Source organism: Syngnathus scovelli, chromosome 12, assembly GCF_024217435.2.
Source record: "Syngnathus scovelli strain Florida chromosome 12, RoL_Ssco_1.2, whole genome shotgun sequence".
NCBI lineage: Eukaryota > Metazoa > Chordata > Actinopteri > Syngnathiformes > Syngnathidae > Syngnathus > Syngnathus scovelli.
The window spans coordinates 9907884-9926833 of NC_090858.1; the positions used below are offsets into that span (position 1 = coordinate 9907884).

Sequence of the window (18950 nt, forward strand, 5' to 3'; positions counted from 1 at the left end):
GGAGATAGCCGTTATCCCAGTACAGTCAGAACAGGCCAAACCACAGGGGGTCATTTTGACACCGTGAAAAGGTTATCATGACTGTGGAGCTTTCATTAGGATGAACAAATCACTGCTTTACATGGCTGGATGGAGATGTCCTAAAGAGGCTGTCAGAAAGATGAGACTGGGAGCTACATTCAAAGAGATGAATTCATGGGGACTAAAAGGTTCCATTCATATTTATACGATAGCTCAACATAAAAGTGCTACTTAATGAGTTTTGTTTTTCCATCCATCCATTTTTTACACAAAATACCCGCCATCCGCAAATGAATATCTTATCCTGGAAGAGAAATAGTGGTTCATTTTTTTGCAATGCTTTATAGTATAAAATCAACAAGTGAGTGTACCTGGATCCATCTGGTAACTTCCTGTCAAAGGAAGTGCTTCGTGGGATGGCGGCCTGGTGCTGTTGCAGGATCTGCTGGCACTGGAGGCGATCAGGACCCTGAGTGGGCGACCCTCTGGTCAAAGGAGTACCAGCCGTCGCGGGGACCCTATGCCAGGTTGTGTTCCTTCTGAAAGGTGTCTTGTACTCGCAGGGGGTACCCTCACTGTCGACTTTGTACTCCACCATGGGAATGCGATACAGCTCAGAGCAGCCCCTGAGAAGAAATTAAGATGGTAAGCCACAAATTTGTGTTTTGTAGAAACAACAGCATAAATTATTAACAAAACGACTAACTCAAAATTGCTTCGAGTAAAAGCTGTTAACAATCCATACTTTAATATTTCCATCATCCATCTTACCCATGGCTTTTGGAAAATCAATGGAAGAGAACCGATATGCTTCTGATGACTAATTAGCTGAGTGCTAATAGTATAAAAACAGAGTGGCTTAGTGTGTTTTTTAGGGGAAAGAAGACACTCTGCAAGACTGGAGAGAGCAATGAAACAGAACATAAATATTATGCTAAAAGATGCAAAACTGCTCTGTGGAGGTGAGGCTTGAACTCAAGACTTGATTACTAACAATATGGAAGATCAAATTCTTATTAACATGCAAATTAGTGCATATTTAATGTGAGGGATATTCACAATAAAGTCGGAGACTGTGCAGATCATTTCCAAATAATATTTCATTATACATCTATTAATTAAATAATATCTGTATTTGTTAGATGGATTTGTTTAACATTTTAATGAATTTATTTAACTGATGTAATGATGTGACTAATACAATAATTATTGCATCATGTGTTATCATAATAATGCATCAGAAGAATGCTGGAAGTGTTACAACATATCACAACTGCTCAAATACTGTCAAACAAAAAAAAGATGGTTCGCTTACTTTTTTACTATGACAACTCCAAAATCCTCATTTCCATCCGTGTGCTCATACTGCATGCACACCAACACTTCATAATTATTTCAATGTTTTATTGTGAATAACAGTGAACTTCTCTGAAGTAGCCAGACCTCGGATGCTGTTTCATGCAACACTGATGGTGGAGCCTGGGTTCTGTGTATATTTGGGTCAGGGTTAAACATTCTAGATGTTGTGCAAGCTCTCCACAAGCATCTCAAGCATGACCCTCATGATTGCACTTGCACTATTTTCCACAATCCACTGTGGGTTGAAATCTATGAATGCATTGCTGTGGTCAGAAGTACAAACAGAGAGGCTTGAGGAGGGTGAGTATAAAGGGGAGACAAGTAGACACTCTCATCAACTGGCATCTGAGTGGTGTTGTGGTTGTGTTACACGACACAACAATGAAATCATCCCCCATGTGTTCACCCGTCTCACACCCATACGGCCAATGTCAACATCACGTCATGTATGCACATCCTCCAGATCTTACGGTTTGAATAACTGATTGACTTCATGACTAGTATGTCACAACTGAAAATAAGAGATGGCACAGTATCATTGGTGGCAGGGATGGAAGAAGCGGCGGGAATGAGGAAAGGCGTTAAATCCTCAACAATGTTCCAATCTTTCTCCGGGACTGCTAACCCACTCATTACCTTGATGAACTGTGGGTACATGGTAATGCCAGGTTGCCACACGCAATTATTCCCTCAAAGGCTAAATGTGCTTAACAGCTTGTCAACAGGAAAGGTCTCGGTTTTTGTTCCTAGCTGTGCTTTTAACACGAGAATGATTAAGAAGTGACAAGGTTTGATCTAATGTTACAGCTCAGTGCCTGCCAGGCTGACTGCTGAAAATAACCATCAAACTGGACCGGGGTTACTTGCTTTGAAATATATAGGGGAATTCTGTCTTTCTGTGTATAAATCATGGCAGAACAGCAGGAAACCAGCACTAAACCTGAGCTTTAGCATAGTGTTGGAAAAACAGACTGGTAGATGCATTCATTCAACTGGAAGGAGAAGAACTGGTGTGAAATGACATGTCTGCTTCCTCTCAATCTGCACAAGCTAATGCAGCTTTTCTTATAGGCCTACCATATTTTCCTCACTATAAGGCGCACCTTCAATGAATGGCCCATTTTAAAACTTTGTTCATATATAAGGCGCACCGGATTATGAAGCGCATAGAATAAATAACGTTGCTCAACTGTTAATGCAATCACAATATAGTAACACTCGAAATAGTGAAAACAATAACAATATAACTCAACGTTGCTCAAACGTTAATATCACACAACACACAAAATAAACACAAAGCTTACTTTAAGAAATTAGTCCTCATCCACAAATCCATATATAAGGCGCACCGGATTATAAGGCGCACTGTCGGCTTTTGAGAAAATCTGAGGTTTTTAGGTGCGCCTTATAGTGCGGAAAATACGGTACATTTAACCACATCGGCATGCAGTCAATAAAGAAAGATGACATATACAATTTGCTCTCACGTTGTCATGTTTTTCTTTGGAGGAAATCATTTGAACGTTTCAACCATTTTAAACGCCGTTGCCAAAATGACATTAGTGCTTACTTGGCCAGTTGGGGAGCAATCAGTTATTGGTGCCTAACAAAATAGAATAGATGAGTGTGACAACAGGACCTTGGACCTCAGTCAGGGAGCCGTCACTTCAATGACATGGCCAGGGATTGAAAGACATGCTAATCCATTCCCACAGTCCATGTCACAGCAAAGAGCCAGAGAGGTTACGACCTCCACCAGCTCTTTGTAGAGCATCATTGTCCTGAGGTTCATTAGGAAGGTGTGATCCAAAGTGAATACGTTTGCAAAAAAATAAAAAAAAATAAACTCTCAACGATTTCTTTGCCAAGAAATGTGAATCAAAGAAGGGCTTCAGTGTAGAAAGTGAAGGGATTAAGAGAAGCTATTTGTGATGCAGGTTAGAAATGTTTTTGTTTAGCAGCTTTTTCTTTCACAGAGTGTCATCATGGGAAGTGAGAAATCCGGCTTAACTTGAGTCCAGATGAAAATCCGTGATGACGACTGATGGTACTTCAAAGTAAAGGTCACGAATGGCCATCTAAATGTCGCGAGTAATACTTGTTATCAGCGGGGGTGTAGAGCAGGTTAAGCCCCCCTTTAATTTCAGATAAACAGTAAATCTGGGGATCAGAAGAACCTACACACTGATAGATAGAATAAAATTCATTCCTATTATTATGTTTGTGTTATTTTCTATTTGTACCTCATGGTCATCTTGCATTTAAATCCAAATTAAACTAATTTGCATACTTAAAGACTCTGTATCAAAAAACGGTCATATGAGCCATTATTTTCATGACTCTTATTCATTTTGATATTTCTTCTGACCAATGGTGGACAAGCCTCTGGCACTGCTACAATTGGCTAAAAGCATATCCTGCCCCGAGTGTAAGGAAATCTAGTTATATGTACGTCATGTCAGAGCCAGCTATTATAGTTTAATAAACATAGACGGCTCCAAAAAGTGACATAAGATCAACCTTGATACGATAGAAATCCCAAATGAAAAAGCTCTATAAATATTCTCCTTTCAAATGACATTTGGATATAAATAGTGCGATCACGGGTATATGAAGCAGGTCATATTGTCTAGAGAGCATGAGACTCTCGTCCATTGTTGAGCTTGCCCCCATCGTGCAGCTCACGGGGGACTGACAGAACCCTTCAAGCCCCGGCTGAATTCCTTTCTTTTGAGATCATTGTGGAGAAAGCAGAGCACTCATTGTTGACTGCTACATTTAAGCAACTTTAAAACTCAGCCAGCAGAAAGAAAAAAAATAATTGAGAGCCCTTACATCTCTCCACCTGACCTCTCGCCTCTTATTTGACCGAGCCTTGGGAATATATTCACAAGACCTCGAGATGGGTCCTTTTGGTTCTCATGAAACAGCATTAATTTGTGTTTGACAAAGGAGAGAAATTCCATGGTTAAGCTCCAAAACATAGACCACTACGTTCTTCTATGGTAATACCCACTAATCTGCCAAATGTATCTGTTTGTAAATGCCACATCGGGATCAAATAAAGTTCAATATGTAAAGTATCGTGTCACCTTGTAAGCTTGTATGAATAATTTTCTTTGGGTTTAATGCTAAAATTAAACCGGCACTAGCACTTTAGTTTCCTATGTTTTCAGAGGCTGGAAGAGTTTTTGTAGGATGATTGTTTTGCACATATTCAGAATCCCTGAACTGCAATTATGAGTGTATCATCATTTATGATCACTGATCTTGGTAAGAGGATTAGACGGCAGTTCAGCTAGAGGCTGCTGTTGGACTCAAACAGGAAGAATATTAGGCTACCATTTTGGGAAAAACAATATGTTGCCAACAGAGAAAACTTAAGTCAAAATCAGTGATGAAGCTCATCATCATCATCATCAGGTGTCTTGCCTGGAACAGGCATTGACGGCCATGGCCCTCCATTCTTCTCTGTCATCCGAAGCTTTCATGAACTGGTTGTTTGTTAGCTCTTTATGAGTTGCCCATTCATTGAGGCTGTCCACGTACATTTGTCGTTTGCGTCCTCTGCTTCTCTTTCCCTCAATCTTTGCTGTTGCGCTGAGATGTTCTATTCCCTTTGTTCTGTAGGTGTGCCCAAAGAATTTCATCTGTCTTTTTCGTACTGTATTGAGGAGTGATCTTTTCATATCATGATATCTTCAGAATTCTTCTGAGGAACCGCATCTCTGTTGCCTTTAGTTTTTTCCTTATGCTGCTGCCGATTGTCCAGCATTCGCATCCATACAAGAGAACCGACCATACATATGCCCTTAGTATTCTGAATTTGATTATAGTTTTGATGTTTCTGTTGATGTTGATGTTTTGATGACTGGGGACAGCTGTTTAAATGTGACTTTCGCTATGGCAATGCGTGTTTGTACTTCCTATATGCATTTCCCTAACACGATGAAGCTAACACTATAATAAATATGTTTGTTTTCCTCAAGCTTTCTCATATTTTATTTGTAACGTAAACTGTTGATCTATTCATCATGGCTGTGATTCAAAAATATTGCCCATATCTGGACAGTAAATTTTCAGACTCATATTTTTTATTTGCAACAAACCACAAGACAATTCTGCCTTGCTTATTTGTAAGTGAAAGAAAAGATTACATAAGAATATGAATGTGGTATAGCAAAACATCTACAAAACAAAGATAATATGAGTTCGAACATGGGGAGATGAAACCTTTTACAAACATTGAATTGTTTCTTAAATACTGTTATACGCTTGGGTTATAGGGAGGGACTTTATTTGTCAGCCACAGTGGTGATTGCAAAGGCAATTTCACACAGCCCACTTATTCTCATCACATCATCTGAAATATGTTCCTCTTTCTGGAAAAATGGCATCTCGCCACGGGTGAATGTTCCCAAAAACCCAGCCCCTCCCACTCTAATTGCTAAAGTGAACAATGGGGGAGGACAGAAATAAAAGCAATCTGCAAAAGTGAACCATAGCGGCAAGACTTGAGGCATTAATCTAAATGATCTCATTATTAGCCTGAAATGCTGATTGTGAGTGTATTGTTGTACAGGTGCCTCAACAAACAAAGACTCTGCGGGGAAGCAGCTGTTAACATCAAGTAAAAAAACAAGGAAGTATATTTCTCTCCACTAATTATCTCAAATACGGGAGGGAATATCAAGTTAACACAAAAACATGAGAATGAAAAGTTGCATTTCTTACCTTCGAGGGGTCCCATCTTCATATGGTTGGATGATAACCACCTTGACAGCCACAGAGGTGCGCAGAAGGTCAATCATTTGCTCGTGGGTGAGGGTGGCCACAGCCACCTTGCAGATCTCAACCAGACGGCTGCCCTGTCTCAAGCCCGCCTTCCAAGCAAAGCCAAAGGGCTCGACATCAGCCACGATCCCCTCAAAGTTGACGTGGAAACCCAGCTGGCCCAGGCCGTTGCGCCGTAAAGTCATCTCTATTGTTTCACAGCCTCTGGTCGTGATCTTAAACAGGAATAAAAGTCAGTCTGTTAATCATGTGCAATATGACCACAGTTTTCTGCATCTGAATATAAGAGCAATTATCTGATTGAAGTGACTCTGTTTAGAGAAAATGGTGTATAACGTCACATTGATTTGGATTCATTTCATAATTGTATGCTATCAATAACACAAACAAATTCCAGTTGTTAACACGAACGGCTTTAAAACAAAAGCAATTCCATTTCAGTATCATTATAGACGTACAAAAAAAAAAAAGGTCACAGATAAAATCACACCATCTATTTTTAGCTTGACAACATAATTCGACCAAGCTATTTGGAGGTCTCACTCGAGTGCGAGTGCACTGTGTTGCTGGATACTTTCCCAAAAGTGTTTTCGGTAGAAGCACTGGAGAAGAAATCACACCGCACTCAATGAGCTTTAATCACTGGTCAGATTAGTTGTGGTTGACTGGCTCTATAAACCTCAGAGTGGCAGCTGGCTTCAGGGACACATTAACTCAGACTTTGGCCTGTCAACACTTGACCAGATTCTCACACTAGCAGAAATCCTACCCTGCTGTGCGAGTTGAGCCCAGACAACCATAGTGGACCACAACAGATCAACTGGTGTCCACTAAGTGAGACGCAGAATTAGTTTTGTGGATTCACTCGTTTGTTAATCACTCCATTTCTCTTTCAGATAACAGTCTGGAGCTAAAGAAAAATATGAATGAGGAGTTTATGAAATACAAAACTAAGGGAAGACTGAGAAACTTGATTCCCAAACTAAGTTGATATTCTGCAAGAACTAAGTGGGGAAAAAAAATGAAAATATGAATTTCTAAAACTCGCTGAGAGGATTTTATGAAACATAATACTAAAGGAAGACTGGGGAACTTGATTCCCAAGCTAAGCTAATATTCTGCAAAAACTAAGTGGGAAAAAAAAATACAATATAAAGTGCTTCCTCAAGTTTTTCCTGCGCATCAGGGGACACAAATTTGTGATCAACTTTTTTTTTTACACTTGACTGTTTAAAAAATGAGTAACAGCCTGAAGTTTAGTTAAAAATGTCAAAACTTTTCTTGTAAGAAAAAAATAAATTAAGACGCTTGATGAAGTCATTATGTAAAGTTCGGTTTAACATTGTTCAGCAGTACTGTTTGAAGATAAATGTTGACGTTAGCATCAATAGGTACGCTTTCATACCGAGAATTGTCCCTAGTGTCAGCCAATTAGTTTCATTGTGATGTGCCGTGTGACCCCAAGATTGAACCATAAAATAATCACAAAGACGATGAATTAAGTTTTGTGACCAAAAAAGAAACATTTTGATTACAACTCAGCAGAGGAGATTAAAATGTTATAACCCCTACAATCCGATTCCATGCAGATTTAGCAATATTGATAATATCAAAAAATAAATGCTCTACTCACTCATATATATTTTTTTTATCCGTGCACACACTGAAAAGTCAAAAGAAAAGGACCACACATAGGACAGTGATGACTTGTTCAATAAAATCCAAACATGGGGGCCCCCGAGCTCACTGACACCCTGGAGAGCAGGATGTTATCACAAAGCTTTTAGTGGTGTTCTCACACAGGCTGCACAGGCCAATCTAGTACTTGCTTCACAATACATCACTTACTCTTCTGTCTGGAAACCATTCAAATGAAAACGGAATTGGATGAAGTTCCAGGACAAAAGACTGACACCTTCTGGATTGATGGGCAGGGTCACCAGTGATGCACATTTTATAAGGCAAGCACAGATTGCCACGAGCATCTAGTACTTATTATCTTTTGTGCAAGAGCTGGCAGAAATCCCACGGGCAAATGTGAGAGAGATTAGCATGGGCAATGAGGAGGAGATGGATGTCCTTTGGCTAATCACAAATGCTAATATGGCCTTCTCTGTTCTTTCATGCCATGAATGTACTGACGAAGGTTACTACTTTGTAGAATTTTGGAATCTTCTGAGACATTTACATTATGCCAAAATCATTGTCCTTGGGCTGCATATATTTTTTGGGGGATCTGTGCTATTCTTCTAATATTAGGATATAAAATGTTAGTTTTTCAGACCCAATAGCTGTGACTATTTCCTCCCCAAAAATTGGATCCTCTTGGATGCATCCTTCGTAACATCAATCTAAAAAATTGCCCCAAATTTCATGAATGTTGATCGTCAATTCCAATAAATAATGTATTTTTTCCTGCTAATGGTTTTACTAAAGTGAAAGCAACACATCTAAATATGTGACCCACTTCATGGGCACCCACGCTGACTGTGAGTGATAACTTTGAGCCCAAAATAACTAGAAGGGTTAAAATCCTCTTGGGGCTCTTCATTTTGGGGCCGCACACTTTACAAATCAAAGATGATACTGTAGCGTTAGTAATAAAATTCATGAATGGATGGTTGACTCAGTGGAATGAGATGGAGGAAAGGGGTGTTATGGTAAATATTAGTTTACCTGGTTAGTATCGATAATGCAGATTGGAATGTATACAATGACTTTAAAATGAAATAATTATTGCAATTGAGACTTTGAAGCATTTACCTCCAATCTTTGCACCATCTCCCGGATATCTTCTCCACAGTTGTCATGAGCAGACAACATGACACACTCCCCGCGCTCATAGAAGATCTTTATACTCATAATCCCTGAGGTCCATCCAATGACATCGCGACAAGAACAATTGAATACCACATTTTTGGATTCCTCCTCAATGAGCACAATGAACTCGTTGGATATGCCGAGCAAGCAGTCCACATCCGCCGATTGGCCGAAGTCCCGAGCCCGAACGCTCCAAGTGATGGCTCCAACGCTGAAGACATGTGCATCCTTTCTAGGTTTCACTTTCTCCTTCTTCTTGGCGCCGAGGTTAATGAAGCTGAATTTGACAGCGGAGTCAATGGTAGCAGTGCTAACAAAGTTTTCCGCTAGGTCCTTTAGGTACTCCTGCCGCGTACGGGTCGCCATGGCTCGGAACTTCTCGGACTTATGCGCTGCATTTTCTCCATTTATGACTTTGGCAAGCAGGAAGTCCCTAAAAACTGCAGACTTTGGAAAGGTCACAGACTTTGGAATCGGGGGGCCGAACGGAGGCACGTCTTTTGACCTGGACACGGCGACACTGGAAGACAAAATGAAATACTTTAACTGAGCGGCTCATAGTATAAAAGACAGCTATTAGAAATGATAAAATACTGCCCATTTTAATCTTGCTCTGTCAAAGGCTGAGGTTTATGTCAACACTAGAAATACTCAGGGAGAAATTTCAATGTCATAATTTCCAGGTGTCGTGATAATAACTGTATCATTACTGTGCAGATAAAAAGACTCACTCGTTATTCTTCTACTGTCAAGTAGCCACGGCAGAAAACAGAACAATTAGTTGAACATTATCATTATTCTTCCAAATTAATAGCCGTGAAAAAGGTAGCACAAAGACATCTATGTGAAGCCAATCAAAAGATAAACGTACCCACTTTGCCTTGAGGATATTTAATTGCCTCTCATTCCAAAGTACTATGGCTGCAATATTTGTCGATTTGACACGTTGCCACACATACTGCTTTCAAAGATAGCTTTCAAGGAAGCTCACAAGCAGGCTTGTTTTATTTACCTGTAGCAGACGTTATCAGTGCAGGGATTGTGGACTTTGACGATGACAAACACATGCTGGAAATGGGAACGGATGCTCTTTGGAGTAAAAGGAAGGGCCCCGGGCTCCTGGAACACTATGGTGACGATGTCATTGCCAATGTGCCTTTTCCGCAATAACTAAAGACAAGATAGGAACAGCAGTTTAATACAAGAAGGGAAAAAAATGACAATCGTTGTTTTTATATTTAATGATCCTCAAATGACTTCAGGTTCTTTTAAACTTAAGAGTATGAGGTTTGTTCACAAATGTAAAAGTTCAGTAAATTCAGGCCTAGAGAACATCAATCCCCAACCTACTTCAGTCACTTTTGTTCAATTGTGTACCGATTCTCTATTTTCAGGATTAAGCGAATTTAAATCAAGCTAAAATTAAGGTTGCCGAGGTGAATGTGAGCGGATGAGAGTAAAATCTATTTGTCCTGCTGTAAGTTTAAAGAGGCTTAAATTAAGTGACATAACTTGGTAAAATAAAATAAGAGACACAAATCACAAATGGGTTTATTAATGTCAACACAACAAAAGGTGTGTAAAAACTAAACTATTGGACTCTTATGATGGCAGATTTATGGCACCAATGGTTGTCAAGCAACGGCTACAATCATTTAATTTCACTTGTTAGGATAGATAGGCAGGTCCTGCCCCTGGGGATGCATTGATTAAACTCCTACTATGAGGTACCGTTGCCATGGCAACGCTCGGAGTTTCAACTGATGGGTTGTTACTGTGGCAAAATGATCTCGTCGAGGCGTGGGGGGCAACTGGCAGGAGTCAAGAATGAGGCTATCCAAATATGAAGCTGCTTAGAGACTACTGTCCATCGTCAAAGTGGTTTACCATACAGACTCAAAATTGATGCTTGCGAAATTGGTGTTTGCTGACCTGTTGTCTGTTGTTGGGTGTGTAGGGGAGCATGGTGGATACATGAAACATCAGCTCGTAGTCTTTATAGGTGGTGTAGAGAGAATGTGTGCCTGTGGAATCAGCTGGAACAACAAAAACAACTCAGTCTTAGATTTGTGGGAACATTTGAATTGCATTGGAGCATTAGGGGAAAAGGAGACAGTTATTCTTCCATTGCTATTCGCTATTCGAAATGTAAAAGTATGTACCGTCGGTTTACATCGTCCAATAATTTATCTTACTTTTGTTATCTAGTTGCGCTCTGTACTTGGTGAAGCCTTTGAGGCGAACTCTCTGGCCCAAAAGATCCAAGAACTCCTCCAGTGCTGGTCCGGCGCTCTCGTTGTTGTACATCTCTTCTTCTGTGCTTTGGCCGGCCTTACAATAAAGTACGCCCACCTTGTGCTGGAAACTTAGCTGGAAAGAGAGACATCAACACACGCACGTACTCAGTAAGTATAATTTCCTGTTGCAGCTGCGTAGCATACAAAACACTTGTGCATACTCTGCGTGATGCACTCAAACTGCCGAGAGCGGCCACTCGTCACATCACAGCTAATGCGATCGCTTTCATAACCTTTTCTAAGAAAGAGCTGAACTTATTTTTTTAAAGTAGAGCTATAACATCACATGGGCCCCCATAGGTACTATGTACACAATAACAAGCAGTGAATTTTTGAATTAGAACCAAGAAATGCAAACTAAACTGTCATGGCTTTCAAGTTATGCAATTAATTCCACTTGAAAACCTTTGTTTTGACAAATATTATTATTGTGATTGTAATGACCTGAATTATTAGAATACTGTTTGACGTCTAAAGCAAAGTCTAGCTGACAGTCAAAATATAATACTCCATTTTGTTTTGCTTTGTTTGTACTGCGGGTATTATTACTGGCCAGGTCAAAATGACATGCGGAGCCTCCTCCACCACCATCATCATCAATCTTTAACGGCTCACTTCTCCTTGAACCTGACCAAAACAAAGAGTCAAAGGGGAAATAATAAATGGCCGCCTGCCTCAGTATTTTGCTACCTGTTGCCCGTATTCTCCCTTTAAAGGCATCTTCTTGAACTTGACCCAGGGTCAATACATCTATACAGAAAAAAATGGGTTTCTGTGGATGAGAAAAGTAACAGCAACAAAGTGGAATAGCTTTTCTCTTCGGTTACAGGTCATCAGCTCCTGGTGTACTGCTGACACTGTTGTCATGGTGACTTTCTCTATCAGGCAATCTGCTGTGCACTAAAGTGGCAGCACTGACAGAAGGCTATTATACCATGTCAAGCAGTGGCAATGGCAAAATGAGGTTCCTTCCTTTGAAAAAAAAAAAAAAATCTATTGGGATCACATCACCTTTTACTCTTGTTAAGACATTGGCCGATGGCAAGGACAATTACGTTGGCCTGGTCGGAAATGGTCAGTGCTTGAAAAGTGCAAACACATAAATGCATTAGTCAGGCTCCTGGGATATAGCTTCCAAGAGATTTATCTGAAGTAGTTTCAACTCGTGGAAAAACTGCAGACAAAATAATCTCCCTCAATTCTATTAATACCCATGATGGCAAGTGATTGATTTTCTTAAGCAAGAGAAGTGACTGAAAGAGTAGCCTCAATAGTGTTGTTGAGCCCGTGAACAAATCTTATCTCAACCTGAAAGAAATCTTACAATGCAATTACCATTGACTTCTCGGGCTTGCCCACTCAAGTATCAAATAATCAATGTAAACCATCTTTCTGATAAAAAATAAATTTGACATGACTTTTATTTGTGGTTCAAATAATAAGAGTTCTGGTTAAGATACGAATTGAAGACGATGGCAGTAAATCAATAATCACTGTAACATCTGTCCTTATCAAAATTAAATGTACAATGTTAGAGATAATGTAACAGGGATGGTAAAAAAAAGAGGTTTGTCATTTTCCAGATAGGAGCAACAGATATTTTATATTTTACATGAGCAGTTTACTTAAGAATGTAATTTATGATATATAATCTCAAATCATATCCCAAAATATCTAACAGGCTAATGCGTTTGCCAGTCCATCTGCACACACGTGAAGTACATTTACGCTTTTATCTCCTTTTCATCCTTCTCTCACTAGCCATGCAAACACACAATTTAATCTGATAGACATACAAAACATGCAAAACAAAAACAAAAAAACGCAAAACGTTTGACTCTTTCCTGTCACATTGTCGAGGTGCTGAAAATCCAGTTTGCTTGCCTTATCAACATTTACACAGCACCAATAATTTTAATCAAACCAGGAATGTATATAAATAAGAATTGTCAAATGTAAAAGTGCTCATAATTAAACATCTTTCAACAAAGTAAAGCCGTGATTATAAGCAAAACTATTATTTTTTTAATTACATTTAATTCGCCTTAGAGGGATATCTTGACTCTTTCTGTTTACAATGTGGGGTGAAAAAAATCTTGATATATCAGAGGGAATGCTCATTCACATTTTAAGAGGCTGTCCCCTGACATTTGGACAGAAAGCTAAATGCTAACAAATGTAATTACGCCGATAAGTAGCCATATCTCTCATAGGCAGACAACCAAGTGCAATGCTGCTTAATCCCTGCACGCTTCTTCCTGTTCAACGTGTCTAACCATGTTGTTATCTTGAAATGACCACTCGCATATTGATAACATCAGGTATCATCTTGCACTATTCAAAAAATAAATCCCATCACAAAGGTTAGGAAATATGTAACTTGTAATTCAAATTGTGTCATTAGGATTTAAATTGATGGGGGGGGGGGCTTGATTTTTTTCACCACTGAGCTACAAAACTGGGTGACTTTTTCAACCATTCAAATCTAGCTGGGGACTTAAACAACACTCTTTTCTATGGTGATCAAATTTACAAGACATTGTTTTGCTTTCCATGGCCTTTAACGACGGAATCAGATGAATATAATATTGACAGGTGATATGAAATATAATACTAAACATTGTCGGCTCAATATGGTCGACAGTGCAAGTGGTTTGCGACCCATATGTCTGTGTCAGCGGAAACATTTTTAAATGTCTTAATAGGCAGATCCTCAGCGTCCTCACCTACGACACATTTTAGTACATTGCGTGTACATCACACGTGTCAAACTCAAGGCCCGGGGGCCAGATACGGCCCGCCACATCATTTTATGTGGCCCGCAAAGACAAATTGTGCATCGAATTCGTGTGTCATTACGAGAATTGCAAATTGTCTTCACCTTTAATAATATATTTTTTTTAAATATTTGACCAATTTTTACTCGTCTGATTTGAAAACGAGTTGTTTGTCAGTTTGTTTTGTAGCTTTTACTGTATATAATATGAGGTGCTCATACATTTATTTGGGTTGACAGTCATAACGGCCCTCCGAAAGAAGCTATGACTACAATGCGGCCCGCGAAAAAAAGTTTGACACCCCTGGTGTACACCGTGTAGCTTTTCTGTCCTTTTAAGTTGAATATATTTCAGCACACCCATTACTTCAGCTTCTGTCCAATGGCTTCAATGTTTTGTTATGACATCCTATGCCCAACGTTGTTAATAATGAATGCGGAGGTACTCCCAAAATGAGAGTTAACATCCGACTGCTTAAACGGCAACTAAAAAGTCTGCACTTACTCCTTGTTCATCCAACTTGAGCAGTTGCTCCGGTACTTTAGGGGAGTTGATTGCCAGCCTCAAGCATTGGATATTTAGCTCTGGGATTACATATTCAAGCACTTCCTTAAGTGGCAAGCCACGGGCCGTCCCATGTCGTGCTGTGGATGGGATCGCATCTTCCAGAATGGCTCCTCGAAGGGTAGTCAGCTGTCAGGATACAAATGGAAAAGGTTCAACAATTACACTTTGTTTCATGTAATGCTTACAAATTTGTCACAACATCGGGTACACATTTTGACAGTGTGAATCAAAATTGAATTGTTTTGTTGGCTGGATTTTTGTGTTGTATCTCTATTTCCCTGCACAGGTGTACTTGAAGTCTAGGCCCGAAACGTAATAGGGGTAGGTCACTGTGTGCGCTCCTTCCATGTAGGTCAGCAAGTCTGGAAGACAATGATTTGATGATGGCTTGAAACATTTTGTACCGACGTCAAAATGGGTAGGCTCGTGCTTGCTGTTGCGAACCCCAGTTCTAATACAATTTCATTTTATGCCGTGCTATTCAGGGCAATGGCTTATTACAGCTCCAATGGGCAGCATTAACATCTCCCATTGTAAATAATTAAAATAGTCTAACTGAACAGTAGATGCTAAGTGGTATTTTAGTGTTACGATCATTAATGTGCCGGTAATGGTTGAAGCAAACAGCTTTAAAACACGCCGCTGATAACGATGTGCCGCTGTTTGGAGGATTACAGACGCGTTTACACCTATGAATCCCCGCTCCTATCTGCACGGCCTGCGGACTTAGATGTCAGCAGTCAAGAGAGGGGTATGCTATGCTGAAAAGCAGATTACTTTAACAGCAAGCCAGAGTGGGACACAGAGGAAAAGAGCGCTGGGGCTTAATGATAGGCGCCCATGCAAATAGACGCTCCACTGGTTCGGGAGTTAAAAGTGCGTGCAACATGCAGGGTTCGCATGACCCAGATACATTGCTTTATCAAGGGAGTGTCGCCCAAACCTAAGAATGGTATGAGATATCAGTGACATTTCTTTGCCTCACACATCTGTTGGACCTGAATTATTCATTGCCTGAGACCACCAAGCCTCTATCAATGAGAGGGTTCCTCTACCATCAAGGGACCATGAGAAGAAGCATTTCAGTTTGTGGATTAATAATGTTGTATAGGTGAAGGAGCACGTGCAAGGACAGTGGCAATGAAATGCCATCTGCAAGACTGAACAACTCAGCCATGACTGGTAAAGAACCATTTGGGTCTTTAATGTAGATTTGGGGAGCGTGAGCTTCCATCCACTTCTTTTTATGACCGGTGAAGCGTTTCTGCACACTTACGGACTTGTCACAAAGGAAGTGGCTATAACTCACAAAGGGTGTTTGGCAAGACATGTTTAGCATGGCAACAACAAAGCTCAGGCCAAGAGACCTGTTGTTTACTATCATTAATTAAAAACACACCTCTAAATGAAAACAATTCTACTTTTTATAATATTTGATATGAAGTGGCCACCTTATCAAACGATTAAAATGAACAGGAATAGGTAATCATTAAACCAAAAACAGATTCTTATGAAACTGACTGTTTCCTTGTAAAGTGAGATGAATCCTCCATTTGTTTATAACATTGTAGAGTAAATGTAGCAAAATAATTTTGCTCAAATTAAATTGATAACCATCATTAAACAAAACCTTGGACAAAATGCCAGAACTGTAAAATGATGAGTGCAATTTCACTATCTCCAGTTGAGATAGAAGAGCAACAGTGTTTATTCAATCCAAAATACATTGTATTCACTGTTGAACAAAACAATGTCATTCTCTCTCCCTGTCTGAGCAGACGTTTCATTTGATCTGAGAACAGCCTTGTAACTGCCTGAATGACCTCAGTGACTCAAACATGTTGTGCTCAAGGCAACATAGCATTTAAAAAAATGTCAATACTTTGTCAGGAACTGCAGTAGGTATCTCTGCCGTGTATTTGTAAAAGTTCCCGTCCGATTTATAACATGAGGTTGTACGAAAAGAGCAATTATCGGAGTTATGTTTACCTGACTGGTTCTGAAGGTGACTCGATAGTTGAACTGCATTCCATCTTTCTCCTTTCCGTCATCCAGACGCTCCCTGCGGACGCTGACTGCCACAGGTCCCAGATGGTCGTCTACACCAAAATAATTTTGGTGCTCTGGAGACAGATTTAAAAGAGTACCAAATTAATCTCTCAGTGTTGGCATGTTTTCCAGACCTTTCTCAAGGTTCTAAGAAGACTTCTTTGGCAAGTGATCAAAAAGATAAAACCAGTATTTGCTTCGACAAAAAAACTTCAAAAGTCAAGTTTTGACAGATTGAAGTGCACAGAGGAAATTATCCAAAACGTTCCAATCGATTCACTCAAAATTAGAATACAGGCGCTCGTGGATTAAATACATGGAAAATACAGAATTTCCATTCACCTGGTGTAACTCACCACCAGCAACAAACTGCATTCTCATGTTGGATATGGATGGATTTTCTATTCAGATTGTAAGAGCTTAGTGTGTGCAGGTTCTATTATTGTTTTTACATCTGGACTTGATGAATTTATGATCCCGTATCAAGCATACCCATATGAGATGAAGTCAGAGAATAGTGAATATTCTTTGGGCCATTCTCACGATAAGGTTGCTGCACATGGTTTAAATGTTGCGTCCATGTTGCTTAGACCATGCATCTTAAATGCACACCTCCCTGTCATTTATTGATTATGAGCAAAGCATATCTAATCATGTAAAATAAATTTACCGCATTTTCTGCACTATAAGGCGCACCTAAAAACCTCCAATTTTCTCAAAAGCCGACAGTGCGCTTTATAATCCGGTGTGCCTTATATATGGACCAATATTGAGCCACTACGGCAGGCGTGTCCAAATATATGGATTTATATATGGACAAAGTTTTAAAATGGGCCATTCATTGAAGATGCGCCTTGTAATCCGGTGCGCCTTATATATGGACAAAGTTTTAAAATGGGCCATTCATTGAAGGTGCGCCTTATAATCCGGTGCGCCTTATAGCGCGGAAAATACGGTACTGAATCAAGGTAAATACATAGTTACCCATGTGAGTAATGCATGACATGTTAGGGATAGCGAACTGAGGGGGCGGCATGCTCGGTTTGGTAGAAGGCCAAAACGCAACTGAAAACTGATGGTGTCAACCGCAGCGGAAAGTTTTATTGTCAACACTTTTGCTTAACGTGTCACTTGGCGTTGACAAAATGCCAAAGGTTACCAAATAGATGGCTTGGTTTGTCATGTCAAATAACACATCAAATTTGTCTTCCTGCCATCTTGCAATGCACAGCCACTTCAACCCTCTGCAAGCACTTTTGTTTTTACATGTATTTACTTGGTGCGATTTAGAAAGTATTGAGCCTCTTTAGTTTAACGACTCCCAATATACATGCTGTGACTATTAGCAAGTCCCTGGCCTTTGGCGATGGATAAACACTGTTCATTAGTGCAGACTTGAGGAACAACACCCCTGCTGATGATGCAAATATGGCTTTAAGCAATCAGTGAGATCAATGTCCAACAGGCCAAGCTGATGGAAGCATTCACGTCATGCTTGAGTGAGTGTGCGTCTTTGTGCATGTGTGTGTGTATCTGAGGTGATGATAGACTTGTCTCTCCAGTTAAACACCTCATAAAAAGGTTACATTCACAAACTGTGCAAAGACATCATCTTTACAAAAAGAGATGAGCAAGAAAAGCAATCTGACAACTGAGCATGCTGCTTCAGCTAGATACGCTATACGTGGTGACCTGTGTTACCCGAAAGGTTAAGCACTCTCAACACAACCATTTCATGGGAGAGTGAGTTACGGGAGGAAGTCTTTCAGAGTCAATGATTAGCCGATGACGTTCAGTGGTACATCTAAACAATAATTGTGCCAGAGGGGCTTTGAGTGACGTTACAAACTGACAGCTTTATTTAAAGCAGGGTATTTTTTTGTGGACATTCAGGCATCTGCCAATGTTAAAAGGTGAAGCAGCTGTTTTCTGTGTGGCCTAAGGTTGGGAAATTCAATCTGCTGAAAGCAGCCAATCCCAAAACAGTAGGGAAACAGATATGTATGTATATAATGATGTGACGGGTTGGGCTGGCATGAGTATTTACGGCCATGCTCACAGGTGGTTTAATGGGGAGACCTTGGCATGGTTTTGCTGACCCCGGAGTTTTATAAGAACGGTCCTCACACCCGACTGCCCCCCATGGAGAACAGCTGCAACACAGCCTCTCGCTCACTTCTTACTTCACACATGACCAATCACAGCTTCTCACCAAAGTTGGGCGCAATATCCAGAAAGGACATGACCGCTTGTCTCTCAAGTAAGA

The 18950-nt window shown here is 40.1% G+C and overlaps 1 protein-coding gene across 5 annotated transcripts in view; it reads right to left on the reverse strand.

Annotated features, from left to right (window-relative positions):
• The window catches only part of sipa1l2 (signal induced proliferation associated 1 like 2), a 65710-nt gene that overhangs the window by 19348 nt on the left and 27412 nt on the right, over positions 1 to 18950 (reverse strand). For all 5 annotated transcript variants that reach the window (XM_049736613.1, XM_049736611.1, XM_049736612.1 and 2 more), the window contains exons 3-10: positions 16625 to 16758; positions 14573 to 14761; positions 11190 to 11364; positions 10927 to 11030; positions 10007 to 10164; positions 8938 to 9514; positions 6115 to 6389; positions 393 to 647 (exon numbers count right to left, since the gene is read on the reverse strand). In XM_049736613.1, coding sequence (XP_049592570.1) covers positions 393 to 647; positions 6115 to 6389; positions 8938 to 9514; positions 10007 to 10164; positions 10927 to 11030; positions 11190 to 11364; positions 14573 to 14761; positions 16625 to 16758 — 1867 coding nt within the window. The remainder of the gene's footprint in view (positions 1 to 392; positions 648 to 6114; positions 6390 to 8937; positions 9515 to 10006; positions 10165 to 10926; positions 11031 to 11189; positions 11365 to 14572; positions 14762 to 16624; positions 16759 to 18950) is intronic.